Source organism: Erythrolamprus reginae, chromosome 9 (genome assembly GCF_031021105.1).
Source record: "Erythrolamprus reginae isolate rEryReg1 chromosome 9, rEryReg1.hap1, whole genome shotgun sequence".
Taxonomy (NCBI): Eukaryota; Metazoa; Chordata; class Lepidosauria; order Squamata; family Dipsadidae; genus Erythrolamprus; species Erythrolamprus reginae.
The window spans coordinates 38,304,433-38,329,165 of NC_091958.1; the positions used below are offsets into that span (position 1 = coordinate 38,304,433).

The 24,733-nt window shown below is 48.0% G+C and overlaps 1 protein-coding gene across 1 annotated transcript in view; it reads right to left on the reverse strand.

Annotated features, from left to right (window-relative positions):
* Positions 1-1,616: 1,616 nt before the first annotated feature.
* Positions 1,617-24,733, reverse strand: part of HAPSTR1 (HUWE1 associated protein modifying stress responses) — a 50,794-nt gene continuing 27,677 nt past the window's right edge. The window contains exon 4 of the mRNA XM_070760839.1: positions 1,617-5,510. Coding sequence (XP_070616940.1) covers positions 5,266-5,510 — 245 coding nt within the window. The 3' untranslated portion in view covers positions 1,617-5,265. The remainder of the gene's footprint in view (positions 5,511-24,733) is intronic.

The following is a 24,733-nucleotide window of genomic DNA, read 5'->3' on the forward strand; positions in this document are numbered from 1 at the left end:
CTTTCAATAAAATAACATTTTCTCACGTTGCTTCTGATCTTTCCCCCAACTAACCTCAGATTGTGCCCCCTTATTGTTGGGTTGACTTTCCTATTAAAAACACTTTAACCTATTTAAATGTTTTGATCATGTCCCCCCTTTCCCTTCTGTCCTCCAGACTATAGAGATTGAGTTCATGAAGTCTTTCCTAATAAGTTTTATGCTTAAGACCTTCCACCATTCTTGTAACCTGTCTTTGGACCCATTCAATTTTGTCAATATCTTCTTGTGAGGTCTCCAGAACTGAACATGGTATTCCAAATGTGGTCTCACCAGCGTTATGTATAGCGGGATCACAATCTCCCTCTTCCTGCTTGTTATACCTCTAGCTATGCAGCCAAGCATAGTCACCCTCTCTGTTTTTCTCTCTGGCTACTCACTTGTTAATGGTTACTCATTGTTAAGTTAGCTCTGCAATCTCTCTATATTTTACTTACAGCAAAAATATGTTTAGGCTTGATATCTTTGTTTACTGAACCTTATTTAAACCATATCTAAATGTTTTGATCATGTCCCCCCTTTCCCTTCTGTCCTCCCGACTATGCAGATTGAGTTCATTAAAGTGTTTCCTGGTAAATTTTATGCTTACGACTTTCCACCATTTTTGTAGCCCGTCTTTGGACCCGTTCAATTTTATCAATATCTCTTTGTAGGTGAGATCTCCAGAACTGGACACAGTATTCCAAATGGGGTCTCGCCTGCGCTCTATACACTGGGATCACAATCACCCTCTTCCTGCTTGTTATATCTCTAGCTATGCAGTCAAGCATACTACTCGCTTTCCCTACCGCCTGACTGCACTGTTAACCCATTTTGCTAACACAGAACTGCCAATACAGTACAATACTCAGATTGAAGATTCCTTTTCCCCAAGTGCATTATTTTACATTTGGAAACATTAATCTGCAGTTTCCATTGCTTTGACCACTTATCTAGTAAAGCTAAATTATTTGCCATATTACAGATGCCTCCAGGAATATCAACCTTATTGACTTGATTTGCCAGCCAAACGAAAGCTCTAATCCCAACAATCCCAGGAAAAACATGTCAAATGCCAGTCCCAACATATCATGTGACACCCCCCCCCCCGACACACACGCACACACCAGTAATGGGTTCCTTACTGGTACGGGCCACTCTGCACACCAGTAGCAAAGACAATGATGCGCACACAGTTCCGGGTGACCAGCGGGTGGGCGCATCGGAGCGAGATTTTGCTTCTGCACATGCGCAAGAACAGAAATGTTAAGGATGCGCGTGTGATTTCGGTGATTTTTTACTCTTTTTTTTGCTTCTGTTCATGCGCGGAAACAAAAAAAATCAATAAATCTCACACGCCCACGTATCTTCTCAAAGTTTGCTTCTTGCACATGCGCATAAATCCCACTCCAACGCGCACACACTGGTTATCGGGAGCTGCACACGCATCCGTACTGGTAGTGGCGATACAGAGGAAGCCCCGCCTGCCCCCCACCCATCAAAGCTCCCAGCCCCTCCCCCCAAATACCTGCAGATCTCAAATGACCCTCCCTCTCTGAGCAGCTCAAACAATAAAGAAAGCAAACAAGCAGACGGTGTTCGGTTTATTTTATTTTATTACGGTTTTAAAAAGGTATCTATTTCTCCAGCAGAGCAAGGTCACATTTGAAGATTTGCAGGAATTCCATTTCAAACAAAGGAGGGGGAGGTGGGGGAAAGAATCAGCTTTGCATTACTTCACTATAGCTCAAGTGTTTTTTAATATTTAAAATTGAATTTTAGTTAATATGCAAGCCAAGCTCAGCTTCAATGCAGGATACACTATATGTAAAATCTGCCCCACATTCATGTTAAGTTTGGTTTACAAGGAAAAACAGAATGAGACGAGGACCACCAGAAGGGCATCCAATCATGTCAGATTTAAAAAGAAAAAAAAGCTGAACTGCGACAGACTATTTCTCTACTCCACCTTTAAGTCCTAAGCAGGTCTGCTTTCGAAGAGTTATAGTCTTCCCAAAGTCACGTATCTAGGAGTAACCTCTGGGGCTATTCCATGGCTTTTAAAGAAATTTGCTTGTGACACAACCCACACTTCTCCAATGAGGGCCATCATGCAATCGAAATGATGATTATTTTGGCAGGAGAGAGTGAACATTTTTGACAGCAAATAGTTTGTTGGTTTTTAAAAAGCAGTAAAGTAAAAAGTTCAAAACTTTACAAGCACACAGACTATAAGGGCAGCAGGCTTATCCAAGCCTAGGGTTTTGTTTTGTTTTACTCTTTGCCAAAACAAAAAGATGGCACCAATATTTTTTTTTAAATGTTCAAATCATTTTGTTCAGAGGAGCTAGACTGAAAGCAAAGCTTCGAAGCACAGAAGAGTTACTCTAGTCTAATTGGTAAGAGGAAGGGAGGAGGGAGAATTAAATTCCACACATAACGGAGAGCTACAGGCTCCGTTTCTGGGTCTAACCGGGAAGCAATCTTGATCTCCTGTCTTAGCATTTTGGGCTGGGCTGCAACTACTCTGGAGAAACCACGGACCAAAACCCTCAGCCAAGCTCCATACTCATTCCGTGCACCAATGATTCAAATCAAGGAGTCTGTGCGTTCGTTAGTGGCCCACATCCTTTATTTCCTATTCCTCCATCTCGGGTCAATTCCTTCTGTTTATTAGGTGGCTCTGCTAACTAGTTGAGTTTTTCAGTTACCATTTCATTTGAAGTACTACTTTGTGATTTTTTTGGGGGGGGGGGGGGGGTGTTTTGGCAGAATGGGTTTTTTTTTTTAGTCGTTTTGCACCACATCTTAATCCTGCACCCATAAACATTTTAAGTGCTTTTTAATTCTCCAGAGAGAAATGCTTGTTTAAACCAGAAAGAACCACATCACGCAGACACCTTGCAGTCTGGATTCTCTCATTAAGTCAAGAAACCATCCATGAGCTGCACTTCCAACACTGGCAATCTTGCAAAAAGAACATCTAAAAAATAACGCAACCTGAGGCTTGAGGCTGGAATCAATTTTAAATTCTGATAAATTCTGATAATTTCATGCAGGTCAGTTTAACTGTTTTAAGATGCAATTAGCAGTGGGGTTTTTTTTTTTAAAAAAAAATCTCCACGAAGTAAACGAGAATACTTATGTTCCCAGAGAACTTCTGTGGCCTTTTGAGTTGGAGTACCCTGTGCTTCACACTGCATTTTTTCCCCAAAGGCAAAACCAAGGATGCCCAATTCAACAGGTCCCTTTACTATTGCCCAAATCCCTCCTGAATCAGACACACAAACAAACAAACACACAAACACACACACACACACAATTGCAAGGACTCTGCTGCTTAGACAGGTCTCCACGGATCTGACATCACTATTCCCAAATCAAAAGAAATAGGAAGCCTCGGGAGAAGGGAGAGATCCGGGAAAAACATCTCACTTGAAGGGGCATGAAGAGGCTTCTAAACTAAGAATTCTACAGTGTATTTAGCTGCCCAGTCAAGCAACCTTCAAGTGGAATTCTGGTTCCAAGGCTATTCTGAAACACTGCAAACTGGCCTTCTGCAGTCAAGAATACAGATCCCATCATCCTTGGCCAGAAGGCAAAGGACGAAGGGGCTGTAGCCAGACACACCTGGTGGGCACCAGAACAGACAAAACGAACCTACCGGTTTCAAACTCTCAGGGTTGTCAGGGGAGTAATTACAGTCCTTTCCTTTGATAAAAATGCAACAGATCTCTGTAGCTACACAAACAGGGGGATCTGTGTGCCAAGATTGGAAGGGAGGGAAATTTGGATCCAGGTAGAGCAGAGTTCAGCCCTTCCGTCCTGGTCCTCTCCCTTTTATCATTCTGAAGGTAGCTCAGTGGGTTGGTGTGTCACCTACATGACTCGAAAATGGTGGTTCCCTTTTGCTATACCAACGGAAGGCTGGGCCAGCTCAACCCCAACGCTGGAGGGTGGCTCAGCATTGCAGTCTTGGGCACTGAGGCCACCCAAAATTTATTTTCCTGCCAGGGGACGAGAGGTTCTCCATTTCGCCCAAAGGTCAAAGGAAAGAATTGTGCCTGAGATGCAGCTGTGCCTGATTTTTACAAGCGGCTCAAACCTCATCACCACAGCATGATGGGAAGACAGAGAGCCAAAACCCCTTTTAAAAAAATACATTTCCAACCCACCCAGTTTTCTTCCCACATACTGAGGAAGGGTATGATACGTACCAGTATTACCAAAAATCAGATGATCTCCCAGAAACAAAACACATTCCTCTTGACACTCAAAATTCTCTGCTGGCTGACTTAAGCAATCCATTCCAAACCTTCCAGGTGGACCATTCCTGGAGCAGGTGGAAGATGGGGGCCTGGGGGCAGCTGCTTTAGAGCTCGTTCGCTCACAATCACACTCACACAACCCCAACAAAGAGCCTTTTTATAATGACTTCGGCTCTGGTGCATCACCACCAGGAAACCTGTTTACATCACCTCCCAGTTGTCACATCACCTCCCAGCTGTTAACTGCCTTGTAATTTAAAAAAAAATGGACACAAGCCAATGTTTATAATGTGCACACTTATTTAAATAGAAAATTATGTGTCTAGTAGGCTTTCAAAAGAAAATATTAATATATTTAAGAATGAACAACCAATATATATATATATATATATATATATATATATATATATATATATATATATATATATATATATATATTCATACATACATATATATACATATACATATATATACATACACATATACATATACATGTATATACTCTAAAGGAAGCAGGTGGGTCTTACTTGCCATGTCATGGTGCTGACGCTGTTGTGTACTAAAGTGGCAATACTGTTGAAGCAAATATTGAAATACGGCAAGAAATAAAGGACAAAAAGCATTCTATAACCAAATAAAATGTCTGATATTTCCTTTCTTCCCTTTAAGAGTACATGTAAGGTCACTTTTAGCCTTGGAATGGATGTGTGATCTAACCTGCGATGAGCTTGCTAGCTACTACACAACGTTGGAAATCCTCTTGCTAAAGAATCTACTCTGAGGAAAGCCATAGAGGTTCGAGAGGAATCTACCTTCCGGATGTAATTCTTTTGTTTATGGCAATTTTCTGCGGGGCTCCTGAAGAGGAGAGCCTCAGGTTTGTCTTCCCAGTGGGCGGATTGAGCGCCAGAGGGCTATTTTTTTTTTTTTGAGCAAAGGGGCGAGGGGAAGGGGAGGGGGTGAAAACAAGTGTTGCCATTTAGATCATACGGTTGCGTTTATGGGTCGGGGAGTCCGTAATGCCATCCCCGCACTGGGCTGAGGTACGCTTTCTAGTTCCACCATTGTCCAAGTGGAGTGCCATTTCTTCAGATATGAAAGTGTTCAAGTCAACATCGTGGAGTCCGTTTCTCCTTCGACTCCCGTTGGAGCCACTGCTCACGTGGGTGGGGGAGCCCGGGGTGCTCGAGCGAACGCTGATGCTGGCCATTGCACCACTGAGACCTGCAGGGGTGGGGAGGAGGAAAGAAGGCATGAATTAATGGCTTGAATTCTACAGAGGAACCACCTCTATAACTGCCTGGTTTGGTTCTGCAACCAAACAACTCCGACACAGACTTCAGAGGAGAATCAGAACTGCAGAAAAAACAATTGCTGCTAATCTGCCTTCCATGGAGGACCTGTATACTGCACGAGTCAAAAAGAGGGCGGGGAAAATATTGACTGACCCCTCGCATCCTGGACACAAACTGTTTCCACTCCTATCCTCAAAATGTCACTACAGAGCACGACACACCAAGACAACTAAACACAAGAAGAGTTTTTTCCTGAACCCCATCACTCTACTAAACAAATACAGTGGTACCTCATCTTACGAACGCCTCTTCTAACGAACTTTTCAAGATACAAACCCGGTGTTTAAGATTTTTTTGCCTCTTCTTCCGAACTATTTTCACCTTACGAACCCAAGCAGCTGCTGCTGGGATGAAGGGGTTTCCCCCCCCCTTTTTTGAAGAAAGAAAAGGGAGGGGCAGCTTGGAGGAGTAAAGATTTTGCATGCTTGCAAAGGCACTGAAACGGTGTCTTTTGAAGAAAGAAAAGGGAGGGGCAGCTTGGAGGAGTAAAGATTTTGCATGCTTGCAAAGGCACTGAAACGTGTCTTTTTAAGAAAGAAAAGGGAGGGGCAGCTTGGAGGAGTAAAGATTTTGCATGCTTGCAAAGGCACTGAAACGTGTCTTTTTAAGAAAGAAAAGGGAGGGGCAGCTTGGAGGAGTAAAGATTTTGCATGCTTGCAAAGGCACTGAAACGTGTCTTTTTAAGAAAGAAAAGGGAGGGGCAGCTTGGAGGAGTAAAGATTTTGCATGCTTGCAAAGGCACGTGTCTTTTTAAGAAAGAAAAGGGAGGGGCAGCTTGGAGGAGTAAAGATTTTGCATGCTTGCAAAGGCACTGAAACGTGTCTTTTTAAGAAAGAAAAGGGAGGGGCAGCTTGGAGGAGTAAAGATTTTGCATGCTTGCAAAGGCACTGAAACGGTGTCTTTTGAAGAAAGAAAAGGGAGGGGCAGCTTGGAGGAGTAAAGATTTTGCATGCTTGCAAAGGCACTGAAACGGCGTCTTTTGAAGAAAGAAAAGGGAGGGGCGCCCCCCTTGCCTTTCTTCCTTCCCACTCACCCTTTAGCCTAGCCTTGCTTCTTCCACCCGCCCCCTTTAGCTGCTCCTCCCTGCCCTCTGTTCGCCTCCCTTCTAAAGTTTGGGATTTTCCTGAAGGATTTGCCCGCATTATTTGCTTTTACATTGATTCCTGTGGGAAACATTGTTTCATCTTACGAACTTTTCACCTTACGAATCTCCTCCTGGAACCAATTAAGTTCATATGATGAGGTGCCACTGTAATTCCCTCAACACTGTCAAGACTTGTTCTAAGTCTGCACTTCTATTTCTACTAGTTTTTTCTCCTCATTCCTATCTTCCTTTTCCTCCCACTTAGCATTGTGTGACTGTAACTTGTTGCTTGTATCCTTAAGACTTTTATTAATACAGTGGATACAGTGGTCCCTTGACTTTCCGACTTTGAATGAATGCATGAATGAATGTTTTTTTTATTTTTAAAATGTAAATATTTAATATATTTAAAAAGCTCCGCTTCTGCCTCAGCCTCCCGATCCCTCCCTTTTAATTCTCGGAGCGTTGGTACGCTCTACTTGAAGCTGAGCCTTGCAGGTGGACAAGACCACTCTAACTCGCCCGAGGGGGTAGGAGCTGAGAGCATTGTTGGGTCAGGGGGCCGTGCTGCTGCCCGCCCCCACCTCTTCTTTCCCCACCTACCTAAGCCGACCGACCTCCCAGCTGACCAGTCTGGAATCCCAGCTTAGAGTCCTGGCCTGGATCCCTCTTGCCTTGAGCTTCCCGTTCTGCTGGTACACGAGCCATTGCCCTAACTCAGCTCCAACTTGCATGTGTGTGCTGACCAGCTGACTTTTGGCTCACACAAAGGTTCTGGGAGGGCGTTTTTGGCTTCCAGGGAGCCTCCAGTAGGATTGGGGTTTTTTTTTTACTTTCCCACGGCTCCAGGGAAGCCTTTGGAGCCTGGGGAGGGCGAAATACAAGCCTACTGGGCCCACCAGAAGTTGGGAAACAGGCTGTTTCTGGCCTCCAGAGGGCCTCCGGGGAGCGGAGGAAGCTGTTTTTGCCCTCTTGAGGCATTGAATTATGGGTGTGGGCACTCACACATGCGTGATAGCATGCACCCTTGCTCTTTCAGCACTCGAGGAAAATAGGCGTTGATTGCTTAACTGAACGCCTCTTCTCATACGATGAGCGGGTACAGCAGTCAAGTGGGTTGCTCACTGTCCAATCCGATGGGACTGAGCCTAGTCTTTTAAAAGCCTGCTGGATCCGCCCCTTCCCCAGAATTCGCGAACCCGTAGACTTAGGCTCAGATGTGAAGGCTCAATAATGTTCAACTCTCATGATTAGAAGGAAAGACAGGTTAAAGGTATAGTCATAGAAAGACAACATATAAGGGAGGGAAGTGACTGCTGTACCCGCTCATCGTACGAGAAGAGGCGTTCAGGTAAGCAATCAACGCCTATTCTCCGTACTAAAAGAGCGGGTCCAGCAGTCACGTGGGACATACCCAATAGATAAGTCCCTAGGGTGGGATTAGTTCGCTATCGTGAGAGATAACGGATTGGAGTACCCTTCTGCCGAAGGCAGCGTCCGCTGAAGCGTAAGAATCAATTTTGTAATGCCTTATGAAGGAGTTTGGCGAGGCCCAAGTGGCTGCTTTGCAGACTTCTTCCAATGGGGCTTGAGTCGCCCATGCGGCAGATGTGGCAGCACTTCTGGTGGAATGCACTGTAATATTCCTTGGAATGGAGAGGGAAGCTGACTCATAGGCCTTTGAGATGGTCCCTCTAATCCAACGGCCTATTACTGTTGAGGACACTTTGGATCCCATGGATCTGGGATGATAGGCCACAAAGTGTGCTTCAGACCTTCGAATGGGTCTTGTGCGTTGGATGTATATTCTCAGCGCTCTGGTGAGATCCAGAGTGTGCCATCTGACTGCAAGGTGATGGTTCTGTTTAAGACAGAAGGAAGGCAAGACAATATCCTGGGATCTGTGGAACATGGAGATGACCTTGGGTAGAAAAGTGGGGTCCAAGCGCAGGACCACTTTGTCCGGATGGAACTGGCAGAGGTCCTGTCGGATTGAAAGAGCTGCCAACTCAGATATGTGTCGAGCGGATGTAATCGCCACCAGGAATGCTACCTTAAAGGATAGATACCTGAAGGACGCTGATCTCAGGGGTTCGTATGGTGCCTGAGTAAGGGAATGGAGAACCCGTGGTAAGTCCCAGGAAGGATATCTGTGGACCTTAGAAGGTCTGAGGTTGGAAATTCCTCTGAGAAATTCTTGAATTTCCGGGAAGGAACGGAGTGGTTGCCTGCGAGGCCCTGCCAAGACGGAAGAAATAGCTGCCAGGTGGCGACGGATGGTGCTGGCTGAAAGGCCTTGATGAAACCCTTTCATGAGGAAGGCGATTATCCTGTGGATGGGAAGGCACAGGGGAGATAAATCCTCTTGTGAGCACCAATGGTGGAATTTGGACCAGGTATGGTCGTAAATCCTGTTGGTAGACCCCCTTCTGGCCTTTAGGATGATTTCCACTGTGTCCGGGTCGTACCCTCGCAGGTCTAGATCGCGCCGGATAATAGCCAGGCTGTGAGGTGGAACCACTCCGGATCTGGATGAAGCGAGGCACCCTGCTGCAACATATCCTCCGAAACGGGGAGTCGCCAGGGCTCCTGGACAGACAGATGTTGGAGGTCTGCGAACCAGGGCCGGCGAGGCCAGTGAGGGGCTATTAGGATTATCCGGGCCTTCTCTAGAATGATTTTGTGGATCACGTCTGGGAGAATTGGAATTGGAGGGAAGGCGCACAGTAGACCTGGAGGCCAAGGAATCCTGAGAGCATTGGTCGCCTCTGCTCCTGGGGATGGAAACCTGGAGATGAATCGAGGGAGCTGAGCGTTGGCCTCGGTCGTAAACAGGTCTAGCAATGGGTGACCGAACCTGAGGCATATTTGCTGGAACAAGGCCGGATGGAGGCTCCACTCTCCTGGATCTAGAGTCGATTGTGAGAGCCAGTCCGCTTGGACGTTGAGGACTCCCGATATGTGGTCGGCCAGTAGCGACTAGAGATGTCTCTCCGCCCAAAGACCTAATTTCAGGGCCTCCCTCATGAGGGCCCTGGACCTGGTGCCTCCTTGTCTGCAAATATGACTTTTTGTGGCTATGTTGTCCGTAAGGATCAGAACATGCTGGTTGATGATGTGAGGTTTGAAATGTTTGAGGGCCAGAGAAACAGCTCTCAATTCTAGCCAATTGATGGGCCTGGAAGCTTCCTTCGCTGACCACGTGCCTTGGGCTATTAGGCCTTGGGCATGGGCTCCCCAGCCCGATAGGCTGGCATCTGTGGTGACAACAAACTGGTCCGGACACCTGAAGGGGGATCCCTTGTCCAAGGCTGGAGAAGTCCACCACGTGAGGGACCTGAGGACTGAGGATGGAACAGAGATGCGACGAGTCGCGTTGCTGTTCCCCGATCTCTGGAATGGTAACAGAAGCCATTGCAACTCCCTGGCATGAAGACGGGCCCAGGGAACAATACCAATGCACGACACCATCTTTCCCAGTAGAGAAGACAGGGTGACGATGGAGGTTCTTTTTTGAGATTGAATATGGGAAATAAGCTCCAATATGCTATGTTTTCTCTCAGAAGAGAGGAAGACCTGGGAAATTTCTGAGTTAATGATGGTTCCCAGATGTAAAATGGAGATAGATGGCCAGAGCTGGCTCTTACTGAAATTGATTGAAAAACCATGGTTCTGTAGAACAAACATGGTGAAAGAGAGATCTGCAGCTACGCCCTCTTTAGAATTTCCATGAATTAAAATGTCATCTAAATAACATAAGATATGAATGGGCGTGGCACGGATATGGGCCGCCAGGGTTCCCAAGAGCTTGGTAAAGACTCTAGGAGCCGAGGAGAGCCCGAAGGGCATAGCCTTATACTGATAGTGCCTGCCCTGGAAGGCGAAACGTAGAAATTTTCTATGAGTTTTGGCAATGGGGATGTGGAGGTAGGCTTCCGTAAGGTCCAATGAGACCATAAAGTCCCCAGGATGAAGGGCGGCTAAGATGGATGACAAGGAATGCATCTTAAATTTCCTATATTTAATAAATTGGTTCAGATTTTTGAGGTCCAAAATGGCTCTCCAACCTCCACAGGTCTTAGGGACCATAAAGAGGATAGAGTAGAAGCCCAGACCTCTCTGGGAAGAGGGGACAGGTTGAATGGCTTTGATAGACAACAAATGAGAAATAGCTTCCTCCATTCGGATACGAGATGGGGAAGAACTGGGAGAGGGACAAGAAATAAAACGTTTAGGGGGGAGAAGAAATAAACTCTAAACGGAGACCCCTTTCTACAGTGTCAATAACCCAGGGGTCCTTACAAGAGCGGCGCCATCTGGTGGAGAACCAAGTCAGGCGTCCGCCTATGGGAAAAGAAGGTAACTCACCATCTGGGTTTTTTGGAAGCCCTGGTCGAGGAGGATCCTCTTTGGTAGCGGGATCCTCTACCTCTGGTGTTCCTAGTTTGGGATCGAAAGCGAGGGGAATACTGACCTGGATTTCTTTGAAAGGCGAACCCCTGATCCTGTTGACGACTTGGGCGTCAAAAAGGCTGAGTTTTGGTGGCCTTCTTGGTGGTAGGCCCTAAAACCTTCTTCTTGTCTGTGGTCTCTGTAAGGAGAGGATCCAGAAGGTCTCCGAATAGGAGATCACGTTTCAATGGACCCATGGCCAGTTGCCACTTTTGTCTTACTCCCGCCTGCCAAGGGCGAAGCCATAAGAGTCTCCTGGCCGTTGTTGAGGCCGCTACTGACCTAGCTGAAAATCTGGAAGATTGCAGTGTAGCATCTGCTACATATTGGGCTGCTGCGAAGATCTTATTGAAATCCTGTTGGCCTCGTAGATCATCAGGAGGTATATGTTGTTGGAGCTGACAAAGCCACAAGAGCATAGTTCTGGAAAAGAAGGATGCTGCTGCAGCACTCTTAATGGCCCAGGTGTCTGCGAAGAAACATCTCTTGAGCATTTGCTCAAGACGCTTGTCTTCTGGACGGAGAACCTCGTCTGCTTCACCAGGCATGGCTGCTGCAGAGTGGAGGGTCTTGACCGGTTCATCAGGTTTTGGGCAGGCGAGGAGCTCTTCATACGAAGGGGAGAGCTTGTATAATTTTTTGTCCTTGGAAGTGGGGTTAAGGCCAGAAGCTGGATGGTCCCACTGCTTAAGCAAGGCATCTTTGAACAATTTTGGCATAGGAATTACCTCTTTATCTTCCTGTTCTTCCATGAAGTAAGGTAGATTCTCCTCCGGAGGGTCTGTGGAAGGAGTAGCCTGTTTTTCTTGCCCGGCTAAACCTGTGGATACTCTTGCCTTGAGAAGGAGAGATTTGAAAAGTTGAAAGGGGAAAATGGCAGCCGGGGCTGGAATCTTAATTTGAGATTCCTCATTTTCCGACAGACGCTGAAAAGGGTCATCATCCTCTTCTACATCCATTCTCTTCCTGGGAAGAATCCGAATCCTCATTGATTGGAGCTCTGAAGGATGAGAGCGAGCTCACTGGTCGGGAGGAGCGTGGAGGGGGATGAGATGGAGAGGGCAAATTGATGGCCGAGAGTTTGGCATCAATGGCCTTAGACAGTGCAGAAAAAATAGATTGAAACTCCGGAGGTAAGGTGGAAATATCAGCAGGAAGAGCAGAAGAATCCCTGAAGGCCTGAGATAGTTCTGGCTGTGAGGAATCTTCCATAATATCTGGCTCCTCTGGACCTAAGCCCCATAGGTTAGGTTGGGATCTGTTTAGGTTTGGCTCATCCAGAGATAGCACAGAGACGCCAGAGGGAGGCAGGTTAAAAGCCTCTGGAGGGTCTGGGTTCATGTGCACTTGGGCCTGCACTTTTAAATGTTTGGCAGATTTTTCATGGATTTTTTGTAGGGCTAGGTCCCTTCTCTTCTCAGCCCTGGTGGACTTGGCCAATGAGTGGGCTCCTGAAGAAGAGGAGGAAGAGGCCTGGGGGATACTAGTAATTTCATCGCCAGTAGGCCTAACCTCTCTGGGACCTTTAGTTGTGCCTCTCTTGGGAAAAGAAGTCATAGTCTGAACAAATTACAGAAGACAAGACTTGAGCCAAAAAAACTGGTGGGAGAAGTCTAAAATAGCTTTCCCAAGAGGAAGGGGACCCTGCTCCTAGGCCCAGGAGCTGCTGCGATTTAAGGGCAATCTGGGCGGAACCAGAGTTCGTGTCCTTAAATGCAGCATGGCAGGCCTCACTAAACTTAATTTAAAGTAACCAAGGCACATTGGTTGGAGGCAAGCCGAGGGAGAACAGGCCTGAGTAACTCACAGCTCACTCCAGGGTCAAGCGGTGGACTGAATAGCACCAGACGGGTAGCCAGAAAGGCGATCCGAAAGGGCCTAATTAATGGGCGTGAGGACCTTCGCGCCAAAAACAAACCGCTCCGAGTTTGAATCACGGAGGGCAAAACTAAGTCCAGGAGACGATCAAGGGAACTTGTGAATGTCTCACACCGCAGGAGGTAAATAGCCCTTTAGAACAAGGTTCGACAAACCCAGGCGCCTGGTCGCCAGTGGCGCCTAGAAAATGTTGTCTGGCGCCTAGAAAATGTTGCCTGCTGTACTGTATGTCAGCGTTTCCCAACCGGTGTGCCGCCTGGGCAGGGCGCTGCGGTGCCTCTGACCTCTCCGCTCCTGCCCGATGCCGCGGTTTCTGGCGCTCTCCTGCTGGGTCCCAAAGAAGGAAGGCAGGAAGGAGAGCTCCATTCTTCGCGCCTTTTCCCCGCCTTCCTTCTTTGGGGCCCAGCAGGAGAGCGCCAGAAACCGCGGCATCGAGCAGGAACCGGGAGGTCGGAGGCACCGGCACGGCAGCGCCCGCCCAGCTGAAGGTTCCCTGTCGTCATCGGCAAGTGTCCTTTGGGGCCCGGCGGGAGGGCACTGGCGGTGGGAGCGGGGGGGGGCGCGGCTGCAGCGGCACAGGCAGTCGCGGGGAGATGGCGGGGGGAGCGGGGGGCGACTAAAGCGGCCCCGGGCACCGTTCCCTGTACGCTTTTCCAGGGGCGCGCAGGGAGCCGCGGCCACCCGCCCGCCTACCGGATTTCCCTCCGCGCGGCTGGGGAGGTGGATTCGCCGCCCCCGCCAGCCCGATCTCCCTCCAGTGGCTGGTGACGTAGTTCTACCGCCCTCGCCAGCCTGATCTCCCTCCGTGGGGGGGTGGGGGGCGACGAACCGACGACCGGGGGCTGTCCGTCCGTGTTGGGTGGTGCAGGGCAGGCACAGGCAGCCCCAGGGGAGAACAAGGGAGGGAGAGAAAGGAAAGAGAGAGTAAGGGAGGGAGAGAAAATTGAATGAAGGAGGGAGAGAAAGAAAGAGTAAGAAGCAGAAAGGATAGAGAAAAAGGAAGAGAAAGGGAGGGGGAGAAAGGAAAGAGGGAGGAAGGGGGGGAGAGAAAATTGAATGAAGGAGGGAGAGAAAGAAAGAGTAAGAAGTAGAAAGGATAGAGAAAAAGGAAGAGAAAGGGAGGGAGAGAAAGGAGAGAGAAAGGGAGAGAAAGGGAGGGAGAGAAAATTGAATGAAGGAGGGAGAGAAAGAAAGAGTAAGAAGTAGAAAGGATAGAGATAAAGGAAGAGAAAGAGGGGGAGAAAGGAAAGAGGGAGGAAGGGGGGGAGAGAAAATTGAATGAAGGAGGGAGAGAAAGAAAGAGTAAGAAGTAGAAAGGATAGAGAAAAAGGAAGAGAAAGGGAGGGAGAGAAAGGAAAGAGAGAGAATAGGCGTTGATTGCTTACCTGAACGCCTCTTCTCGTACGGTGAGTGGGTACAGCAGTCACATGGGTTGCTCCTGTCCAATCCGTTGGAACTGAGCCTAGTATTAAAAAAGACTGCTGGATCCGCCCCTTCCCCAGAATTCGCGAATCCGTAGACTAGGCTCAGTAGTGAAGCTCTTTAATGTTCAACTCTCATGTGTTATAAGAAAATAGAATAGAAGGTAAAGAAGACCACACAAAGGGAGGGAAGTGACTGCTGTACCCACTCACCGTACGAGAAGAGGCGTTCAGGTAAGCAATCAACGCCTATTCTCCGTACTGAAGGAGTGGGTCCAGCAGTCACATGGGACATACCCAAGAGATAGGTCCCTAGGGTGGGAGTACATTGCTATCGTGAGAGATAACGGATTGGAGTACTCTTCTGCCGAAGGCAGCGTCCGCTGATGCGTACGAATCGATTTTGTAGTGCTTTATGAAGGAATTTGGCGAGGCCCAAGTGGCTGCTTTGCAGACTTCTTCCAACGGAGCCTGAGTCGCCCAAGCGGCAGATGTGGCAGCACTTCTGGTGGAATGCGCTGTAATATTCCTTGGAATGGAAAGGGAAGCTGTCTCGTAGGCCTTAGAGATGGTCCCTCTGATCCAACGACCTATTACTGTAGAAGACACTCTGGATCCCAAGGATCTGGGATGGTAGGCTATGAAGAGTGCTTCAGACCTCCGGATGGATCTTGTGCGTTGGATATAAACCTTTAGCGCTCTAGTGAGATCCAGAGTGTGCCATCTAGTTGCCAGGGGATGCTCTCGTTGGTGGCAGAAGGAAGGTAATATGATATCCTGAGATCTGTGGAACATGGAACTGACCTTTGGTAGAAAGGTGGGGTCCAGTCGCAGAACCACCTTGTCCTGGTGAAACTGACAAAGGTCCTGTCTGATAGAAAGGGCTGCCAACTCAGATATGTGTCGGGCGGATGTAATCGCCACCAGGAATGCTACCTTGAAGGATAGGTACCTGAGGGACGCAGAGTTCAGGGGTTCGTAAGGTGCCTGAGTAAGAGAGTGGAGAACCCGTGGCAAGTCCCAGGTGAGATATCTGTGGATTTTAGAAGGCCTGAGGTTGGCCACTCCTCTTAGAAATTCTTGGATTTCTGGAAAGGAGCGGAGGGGCTGCCTGCGAGGCCCCGCCAAGACGGAAGAAATGGCGGCCAGGTGTCGGCGGATGGTGCTGGTAGAGAGGCCTTGGTGGAAGCCTTTCATGAGGAAGGTGATTATCCTGTGGATGGGAAGACATAGGGGAGATAAGCCCTCCTGCAAGCACCACTGATGGAATTTGGACCAAGTATGGTCGTAGATCCGGTTGGTAGACCCTCTTCTAGACTTCAGGATGATTTCCACTGTGTCCGGGTCATACCCTCGCAGGTCTAAGTCCCTCCGGATAATAGCCAGGCGGTGAGGTGGAACCACTCTGGGTCTGGGTGGAAGGAGGCCCCCTGTCGCAACATATCCTCCGAAACGGGGAGTCGCCAGGGGTCCTGGACGGACAGTTGTTGGAGGTCCGCGAACCAGGGCCTGCGAGGCCAGTGAGGGGCAATCAGAATTACTCGGGCCTTCTCCAGGAGGATTTTGTTGATCACGTCTGGCAGAATTGGAATTGGAGGGAAGGCATACAATAGACCTGGAGGCCAAGGACTCCTGAGAGCAGTGATTGCCTCTGCTCCCGGAGACGGGAACCTGGAGATGAAGTGAGGGAGCTGGGCATTGGCTTTGGTCGCAAATAGATCCAACACTGGATGGCCGAACCTGAGGCAGATTTGGTGGAACAGTGACTGATGGAGATTCCACTCGCCTGGATCTATGGTCGCTCGCGAGAGCCAGTCCGCTTGGACGTTGAGGCTCCCCGAGATGTGGTCGGCTAGAAGCGACTGGAGATTCTTCTCTGCCCAAAGGCCTAACTTCAGGGCCTCCCTCCTGAGGGCCTTGGATCTTGTGCCTCCCTGTCTGCAAATATGGCTTTTGGTGACTATATTGTCGGTGAGAATCAGCACATGCTGGTTGGAGATGTGAGATTGGAATTGTTTTAGAGCTAGAGACACGGCTCTTAATTCTAGTCAATTGATGGGCCTGGAAGCCTCCTCCAGTGACCATGTGCCCTGAGCTAAAAGACCCTGGGCGTGGGCTCCCCAGCCCGAGAGGCTGGCATCTGTGGTGACTACAAACTGGTCGGGGCACTGGAAGGGAGATCCCTTGTCTAGGGCTGGAGAAGTCCACCACTTGAGGGATCTGCGAACCGTCGGTGGAATGGCGACGATTCGAGTTGCTGTGGCCCGATCTCTGGAATGGTAATAGAAGCCACTGTAGTTCCCTGGCGTGAAGACAGGCCCAGGGGACAATACCAATACATGACACCATTTTACCCAAAAGGGAAGATAGGGTGGCAATGGAGGCAGATTGCTGGGGCAGGATGCGAGCGATGAGATCCAAAAAGCTGCGTTTTCTCTCAGTGGAGAGGAAAACCTGGGATATCTCAGAATTAATGATAGTTCCCAGATGCAGAATGGAAGTGGATGGATCAAGGTGGCTCCTTTTAAGATTTATGGAGAAACCATGATTCTGTAGAACCGACATGGTAAAAGAGAGGTCTGCAGCCACACCAGTTCTGGAATTTCCATGAATTAAAATGTCATCTAAATAACATAAACTATGAATGGGAGAAGCCCGGATATGAGCCGCCAAGGATCCCAAGAGTTTAGTGAAGACTCTGGGAGCTGAGTAGAGCCCAAATGGCATAGCCCTATACTGAAAATGCCTGCCTTGAAAGGCAAAGCGCAGAAATTTCCTATGGACCTTGACAATGGGGATATGGAGGAAGGCCTCCGTGAGATCCAGAGACACCATAAAGTCTCCCCGATGTAGAGCTGCTAAAATGGAAGATAAGGAATGCATTTTGAAATTCCTATATTTTATGAACCGGTTCAATTTTTTTAGATCTAAGATGGCTCTCCAGCCTCCAGAGGTCTTAGGGACCATGAAGAGGATGGAAAAAAAGGCCTAAACCTCTCTGGAGAGAGGGGACCGGTTGAATAGCTCTAATAGTCAACAAATGAGAAATAGCCTCCTCCATTCGGATACGAGATGGAGGGGAACTGGGAGAAGGACAAGAAATAAAACGGTTAGGGGGAGGTGAAATGAACTCTAACCTTAGGCCCCTTTCCACAGTGTCAATGACCCAGGGGTCCTTACAAGAACGGTGCCAGGCGGAAGAGAACCAGGCTAGGCGACCGCCTATGGGAAAGGAGGAAAACTTACCATCTGGCTCTTTTGGAAGCCCTGGTAGAAGAGGATCCTCTCTGATAACGGGAACCTCTGCCCCTGGTGGTTCTAGATTGGGATCGAAACCGAGGGGAATACTGACCTGGACTCCTTTGAAATGCGAAGCCCTGATCCTGTTGACGCCCTGTGCGCCGAAAGGGCTACGGTTTAGGGGCCTTCTTGGTGGTAGGTCCCAAGACCTTTTTCTTGTCTGTGGTCTCTGTAAAGAGAGGGTCCAGAAGGTCTCCGAATAGGAGGTTACGTTTCAGCGGACCCATGGCTAACTGCCACTTCTGTCTTACTCCCGCCTGCCAAGGGCGGAGCCATAGAAGTCTTCTGGCCGTTGTGGAGGCTGCTACTGACCTGGCTGCAAATCTGGAAGATTGGAGGGTAGCATCTGCTACATATTTGGCAGCTGCGAAGATTTTGTTGAAATCCTGTTGGCCCCGTAAGTCATCTGGAGGCAGGTGTGGTTGGAGCTGACGAAGCCACAAGAGCATAGCTCTGGAAAAGAAGGATGCCGCTGCAGCACTCTTAATGGCCCATGAGTCTGCAAGAAGACTCCTTTTGAGCATTTGCTCAAGCCGTTTGTCCTCTGGCCGGAGGACCTCCTCTGCTTCGCCAGGCATGGCGGCAGTCGAGTGGAGAGTCTTCACTGGTTCATCTGGCTTGGGACATGTTAGGAGTTCCTCATAGACGGAGGAGAGCTTGTAGAGCTTCTTGTCCTTGGGAGTGGGAGTAAAGCCAGCAGTTGGGTGGTCCCACTGTTTAAGCAAGGCATCCTTAAACAACTTGGGCATAGGAATTACCTCATTGTCTTCCTGTTCTTTCATGAAATAAGGAAGATTTTCCTCCGGAGGGTCTGAGGAAGAAGTAGCCTGTTTTTCTTGCCCGGCTAGCCCCGTGGATACTCTAGCTTTAAGCAGGAGAGATTTGAAAAGCTGCGAAGGAAAGATAGCAGCTGGGGCTGGAATCTTAATCTGAGATTCCTCATCTTCCGACAGACGCTGAAATGGGTCATCATCCTCTTCTGCATCCACGTCCTCATCCTCTTCCTGAGAGGAGTCAGAGACCTCCATGGCTGGGGCTCTGTAGGAAGGAGAAGAACTCACGGGACGGGAGGAGCGTGGAGGGGGATGAGACAGAGAAGGCACATTGAAAGATGAGAGTTTAGCGTCAATGGTGTTAGTCAGAATAGTCAAGATAGACTGAAACTCCGGTGGCAAGGAAGAAATATCAGCCGGAAAAGCCGGAGGATCCCTGAGGGCCTGAGCAGGTTCTGGCTGGGAGGAATCCTCGGTAATATCTGGCTCCTCTGGACCTAAACCCCATAGGTTAGGTTGGGGTGGATTTAGGTTTGGCTCATCCAGGGATAGCACAGGAACCCCAGAAAGAGGCAGGTTAGAGGCCTCCGGGGGGGTTGGATTGATATGCACTTGGGCCTGCACCTTAAAAAGTTTGGCTGATTTATCATGTATTTTTTGTAGGGCTGGGTCCCTTCTCTTCTCAGCCCTGGTGGGCTTGGCTAAGGAATGGGTGCCTGAGGAAGAGGAGGAAGAGGCCTGGGGAACTTCAGTAGAATTACCAGTAGGCCTAACCTCTTTGGGACCTTTGGTAGTGCCTCTCTTGGGAAAAGAAGCCATAGTCTGACAATTAACAGAAGACAAGGCTGAGCCAATAACTGAATAATAAGGAGAAGAATTTCAAGGACTTCCCAAGAGGAATGGATCCTGCTTCGAGGCCTCGAAGCTGCTGAAACTTGAGGACAATCTGGGCAAACCCAGAGTTCGTGCCCCCAAATCCAGCGGGGCCAGCCTCCCTAAACTTTATAATTAAGTAAACCAAGGCACTCTGGTTGGAGGCTTAGCCGGTGGAGAATTTAGCCTGGGACCCCCAAGGCCCGCTCCGGGATCCACGCGGTGGACTGAGGCCTACGCGGCTGGCAGGAGGCCAACACGAGAGGCCTAGATTTAAAAAGGGCGCGAAGGCCTTCGCGCCGAAAAAATCGCTCCGTAAAATTACTTAAAGGGGAAGCGATCGACTAAGTCCAGGAGACTAGAAGGCGTCTCACTCCGCAGGAGGTATTTCTTAAGCCCTTAAATATTTTTGTATACAATAAATAATCAATAATTCAATAGATTAATACTTGCACCAGGACCTCCAGGCCAAAGGATTAGAAGAATCCACAAGCGGCCGCAGGAATCGTAACCGGCAAAACCGCCGGGGGAAAAACGAAACCGCAACTTCTCCAAGGAAAAAAGCCGAGCCGCAAACGGCTGGCGCTATTAGTGCAAGTAAATAATAATGATAAAACAAATCTTACTACTTTTGAAGAAAAGGATCGAAGGGAAGGTGTTAGTATGTTGAACGAGCTATCACAATACAACCGCAGGATATGCGAACTGAGCGAATTCTGGGGAAGGGGCGGATCCAGCAGTCTTTTTTAATACTAGGCTCAGTTCCAACGGATTGGACAGGAGCAACCCATGTGACTGCTGGACCCACTCCTTCAGTACGGAGAAAGGGAGAGAAAGGGAGGGAGAGAAAATTGAATGAAGGAGGGAGAGAAAGAAAGAGTAAGAAGTAGAAAGGATAGAGAAAAAGGAAGAGAAAGGGAGGGGGAGAAAGGAAAGAGGGAGGAAGGGGGAGAGAAAGAAGATATGAAGGAGGGAGAAAAAGAAAGAGAGATAGGAAGGAAAGAGGGAGAGAAAGGAATGAGAGAGAAAGGGAGGGAGAGAAAGGGAATGAAAGAGGGAGAAGGGGTGAGAGATAGAAAGGATAGACAGAAAGGGAGAGAAAGGAAAGAGAGAAAGGGAGGGAGAGGAAGGAAAGAGATGAGAGAGGAAGGAGGAGACAGAAAGAGAGGAAGGAAGGAAGAGAGAAAGAAAGAGGGATGGAGAGAGAAAGGAAGGAAGAGAGAGAAAGAGGGAGGGAGAGAGAAATAGAGCGAAAGGGAGGAAGAGAGATGTCAGGTGGAGACTCGGCAAAAAACCAAGTTTGCTTAAAAAAAATTCTGGCTCCTAAATTTTTTGGCTGGCTCCTAGATTCTGAACAACTTTGTCGACCCCTGCTTTAGAAAACTACAATAGCTTGCCTGAAAAAAACCTCCTGCCGAGAGGATTGCTTCTTACATGCATTAAAACCAGTCCGGCGGCAGCTGCGAGCAAGCGGAGAGGGAAAAAACCGCGGAAGCCGCGCTGCAGACTTCTCCCTTAAAAGCCGAGCCTAGTAAGGCTGGCAATAAATTCAGGCAAGCTCTAAGAATGAATGAAGAGAAATCTTACTTTTATTTTGAAGAGAAGCAACGAAGGGAAGGTGTTATGACAGGAACGAGCTCTTCACGAGACCCGCAGGATGCGGGACTGAGCGAATTCTGCGGAAGGGGCGGATCCAGCAGGCTTTTAAAAGACTAGGCTCAGTCCCATCTGATTGGACAGTGAGCAACCCACGTGACTGCTGGACCCGCTCTTTTAGTACGGAGAAAAAGGTTTGCCATCACTGAGTCGAAACTGGGATTAGAGAGAGGCAAGGGGGCATGGCTGGAAGTTTGACAACTCAGTCTCTGGGCAGAAAGGACAAAATCAACCCATTCTTGGATTCTCCCATCATCACACACCGGAACACGGAAGTGTATTTCACTAGCTGTTCTGTGGAAATCCCCTTCCCACCCAGCCTCCCCCCATCCCAAAGTTTAGTAAGGTGCATGAATAAAACCAGATGGTTCAGAACAACCCCTCCACTTCCAACTAAGCTCAACCTCTCCAAGAAATTTGCCAGATAGTCAGCAGAAGCCCTTCAGATGTCCCAAATACATTTGGTTTTTGAATTTTTTGTAACTGCACTTTTTAAAAAAGGTTTTGCTTCTCCTCATCCAAGAAGTTTCTTCAGTTCTAGGATGAGAAGCAAAAAAAAATTCAAGGAAAAAAAACAAGAAAGTCTAGTTGCCTTATGGAAAAAAAAGTACCTTTGGGACAACCATGACCTGGATGATTTGAGAATGTCTGTAGACATTTAGATCACTTACAACAGTAAACAAAATAATGGAACCAACTCCTTGCAGAGTCCTTTCTAGAAGTCACAATTCTGGAACGGGGCAGACTCAGGTTTCCTATATTGCTGGTCAACAACTGGTGGTCCACAAGAAATTTTTGGTGTTCCGCAGAAAAATTATTTGCCATTTTTTAATATTGCACTAAATACTATTTATCCTTTTTAAAAAAAATTGTATTAGTGGGGGATTTAAAATTATGAATTAGTTGTTGCTGAGGTCCGAAATGCTGGTGAACTATACTGTTTGGGAACTAACTTAAGAGGGGCATGTAACCAGAGCAGAATTCCAGCAAATAGCACAAACGACGGGGTCGGAAAAACTAACGGTCAGAATGAACTAAGAAATACAATAAATGCCAAAAATAACAACAACAAAGTTTCTTTCAATATGTAAGAAACAAGAAATAGTCAGAAAGATGTGATAGGTCCACTAATGGGAGAAGATGGCACGGTGGTGACAGGCAGCAGGGAGAAAGCAGAGCTGCTTAATTTCTTCTTGGAATCTGTCTTCACACCAATGGGGGGGTAAATAGCCCAACAGTACTGAAAGCAGCAGAGTGAGAGACAGAGCAGGAATGCAGGTGAAAAAAGGCAAGAAATAGTAACAAAGCACGTGTTCACTCTAGGCAAGTTGAAATGCCACAACCATAAGGATTACACCCCAGAGCTTTGAAGGAGAGAGGAGACGTGACCTCCAAACCACTGAGCAGAATCTTTCAAAGCTCCTGGAACACACATGAGAACCGCCAGAGGACCAAAGAAGAACTGGTGTGGTTCAAATCTACTACAAAAGAGGTGGGGGAAGTGGATCCAAGGAATACAGACCAATCCGCTTCACATCAATACAGTAGCTGGGAAAATCCTGGAAAAGAGGATGGACTTGCAAGAGTCTAGAAATGAGCAAAGCTACTACAAGAAGCTAGCATGGGGTTTGTTAAAAACAGATCATGTCAGACAAATCATAGACACATAGAAGATTGACGGCAGAAAAAGACCTCATGGTCCATCTAGTCTGCCCTTATGCTATTGCCTGTATTTTATCTTAGGATGGATCTATGTTTATACCAGGCATGTTTAAATTCAGTTCCTGTGGATTTACCAACCACGTCTGCTGGAAGTTTATTCCAAGCATCTACTACTCTTTCAGTCAAATAATCATATTGCATTCTTTGATAAAGTTCCCAATTAGTGGATCACGGAAAGGCTGTGGACATAATACAGGGAAGGGATTTGAAAGTAGACCACAGTGTACTTCTAGGTAAGATAGAACCACGTGAGATAGACAGTGCCACCACTAGAGGAATTCACAATTGGCTGAAAAACCACGTTCAGTGTGTAGACCTTAATGGAGTTGCATCTACATGGGGGGAAGCATGCAGTGGGGTACCTCAAGGTTCTGCTTTAGGGCCAGAACTCTTTAATACCTTCCTAAATAATGTAGATCGAGATGAGGGGTAGGAGGAGAGCTCATCAATTATGTGGATAACAATTAGGGGGAACTGCTAACCCTTTGGAACATAAGATTCAGTTATGCTCCTGCACCAAGACAGGTAGAATCAAAGGCACAGGTATAGAAAAGGTGGTATCTAGCTCAAGGATAGCTATCTGTGAGAGGGAGCTCAGTGTTCTAGTACAGGAGTCCACAACCCTCGAGCCGCAGCCTGTTGAGAACCTGGCCATGCAAGCAGTCGGCAAGCACGCAAAGCTCCATTTGCATACATAGAGGGCACATGCGCAAAACCATCCCCTCTACCCTCCCTGGTTCAGGGAGCAGGAAAGACAAGGGGGAAGGCACTGTCCTAGAGGACCACCACATAGGTAGGTGCCAGCAGTGTATTGCAGCTCCCCCCCAAAATACAATACAATCCTAGACTGCATGTACAGAGCAATAGCATGAAGATCATGAGGAGTGATCTTTATACTGCACTAGAGAGGCCATATTTGCCTAGACACTCTAGAAAGAATACCCTAGAAAGAATAAGGGATCTGCAGGATGAATAATACAAGGCATGGTTAACGGAACTTGATACAGTGGCATCTCTACCTAAGAACGCCTCTACTTACGAACTTTTCTAGATAAGAACCGGGTGTTCAAGATTTTTTTGCCTCTTCTCAAGAACCATTTTCCACTTACAAACTCGAGCCTCCAAAACTGTAACCGGAAAAGGCAGGGAGAAGCCTCCATGGGGCCTCTCTAGGAATCTCCTGGGAGAAAACAGAACCGGAAAAGGCAGGGAAAAGCCTTCGTGGGGCCTCTCTTGGAATCTCCTGGGAGGAAACAGGGCCGGAAAAGGCGGGGAGAAGCCTGTGGGGCCTCTCCAGGAATCTCCTGGGAGGAAACAGGGCCTCCACCCTCCCTGTGGTTTTCCCAATCGCACGCATTATTTGCTTTTACATTGATTCCTATGGGAAAAATTGCTTCTTCTTACAAACTTTTCTACTTAATAACCTGGACATGGAACGAATTAAGTTCGTAAGTAGAGGTAGCACTGTACTGGTAATCCCGATTTACACAAGTGCACTTAACAGTCCAAACTTACGACCTATTCCCGAACATGTGCCAGCATGAGCAGAGCTTGGGAGAGGCGGACATGTCCTTCTGAAGATCTGTTTGTACCAGCAAAGGCCTTATCGAAGCCTGCGGCGGCCCTTTGCAAAAAGTCTTTGGAAGTGTAGATGGAGCTTCGGAGGGGCAGGGGCACCACTCTGGCCCTTTCTCGTCAGCAAAGGCCTCAAGTCCATTTGGAATTGGGGCGCTTTATAAATCTAATAAAATAAATAAGTACTTTGCCACTGAAATCAGAGCCCCGGAGTAGCCCATGTGTCCCTCGCGATTTCAGCTTTCGCTGGCAGAGCGCTCGAGCCGCTATAGGCACCCCCGACACGAGTGATGTTGAGCTGGCCACACCCACCCTGGCCCCTCTGAGGTCAAACACAACCTGGATGCAGCACTCAATG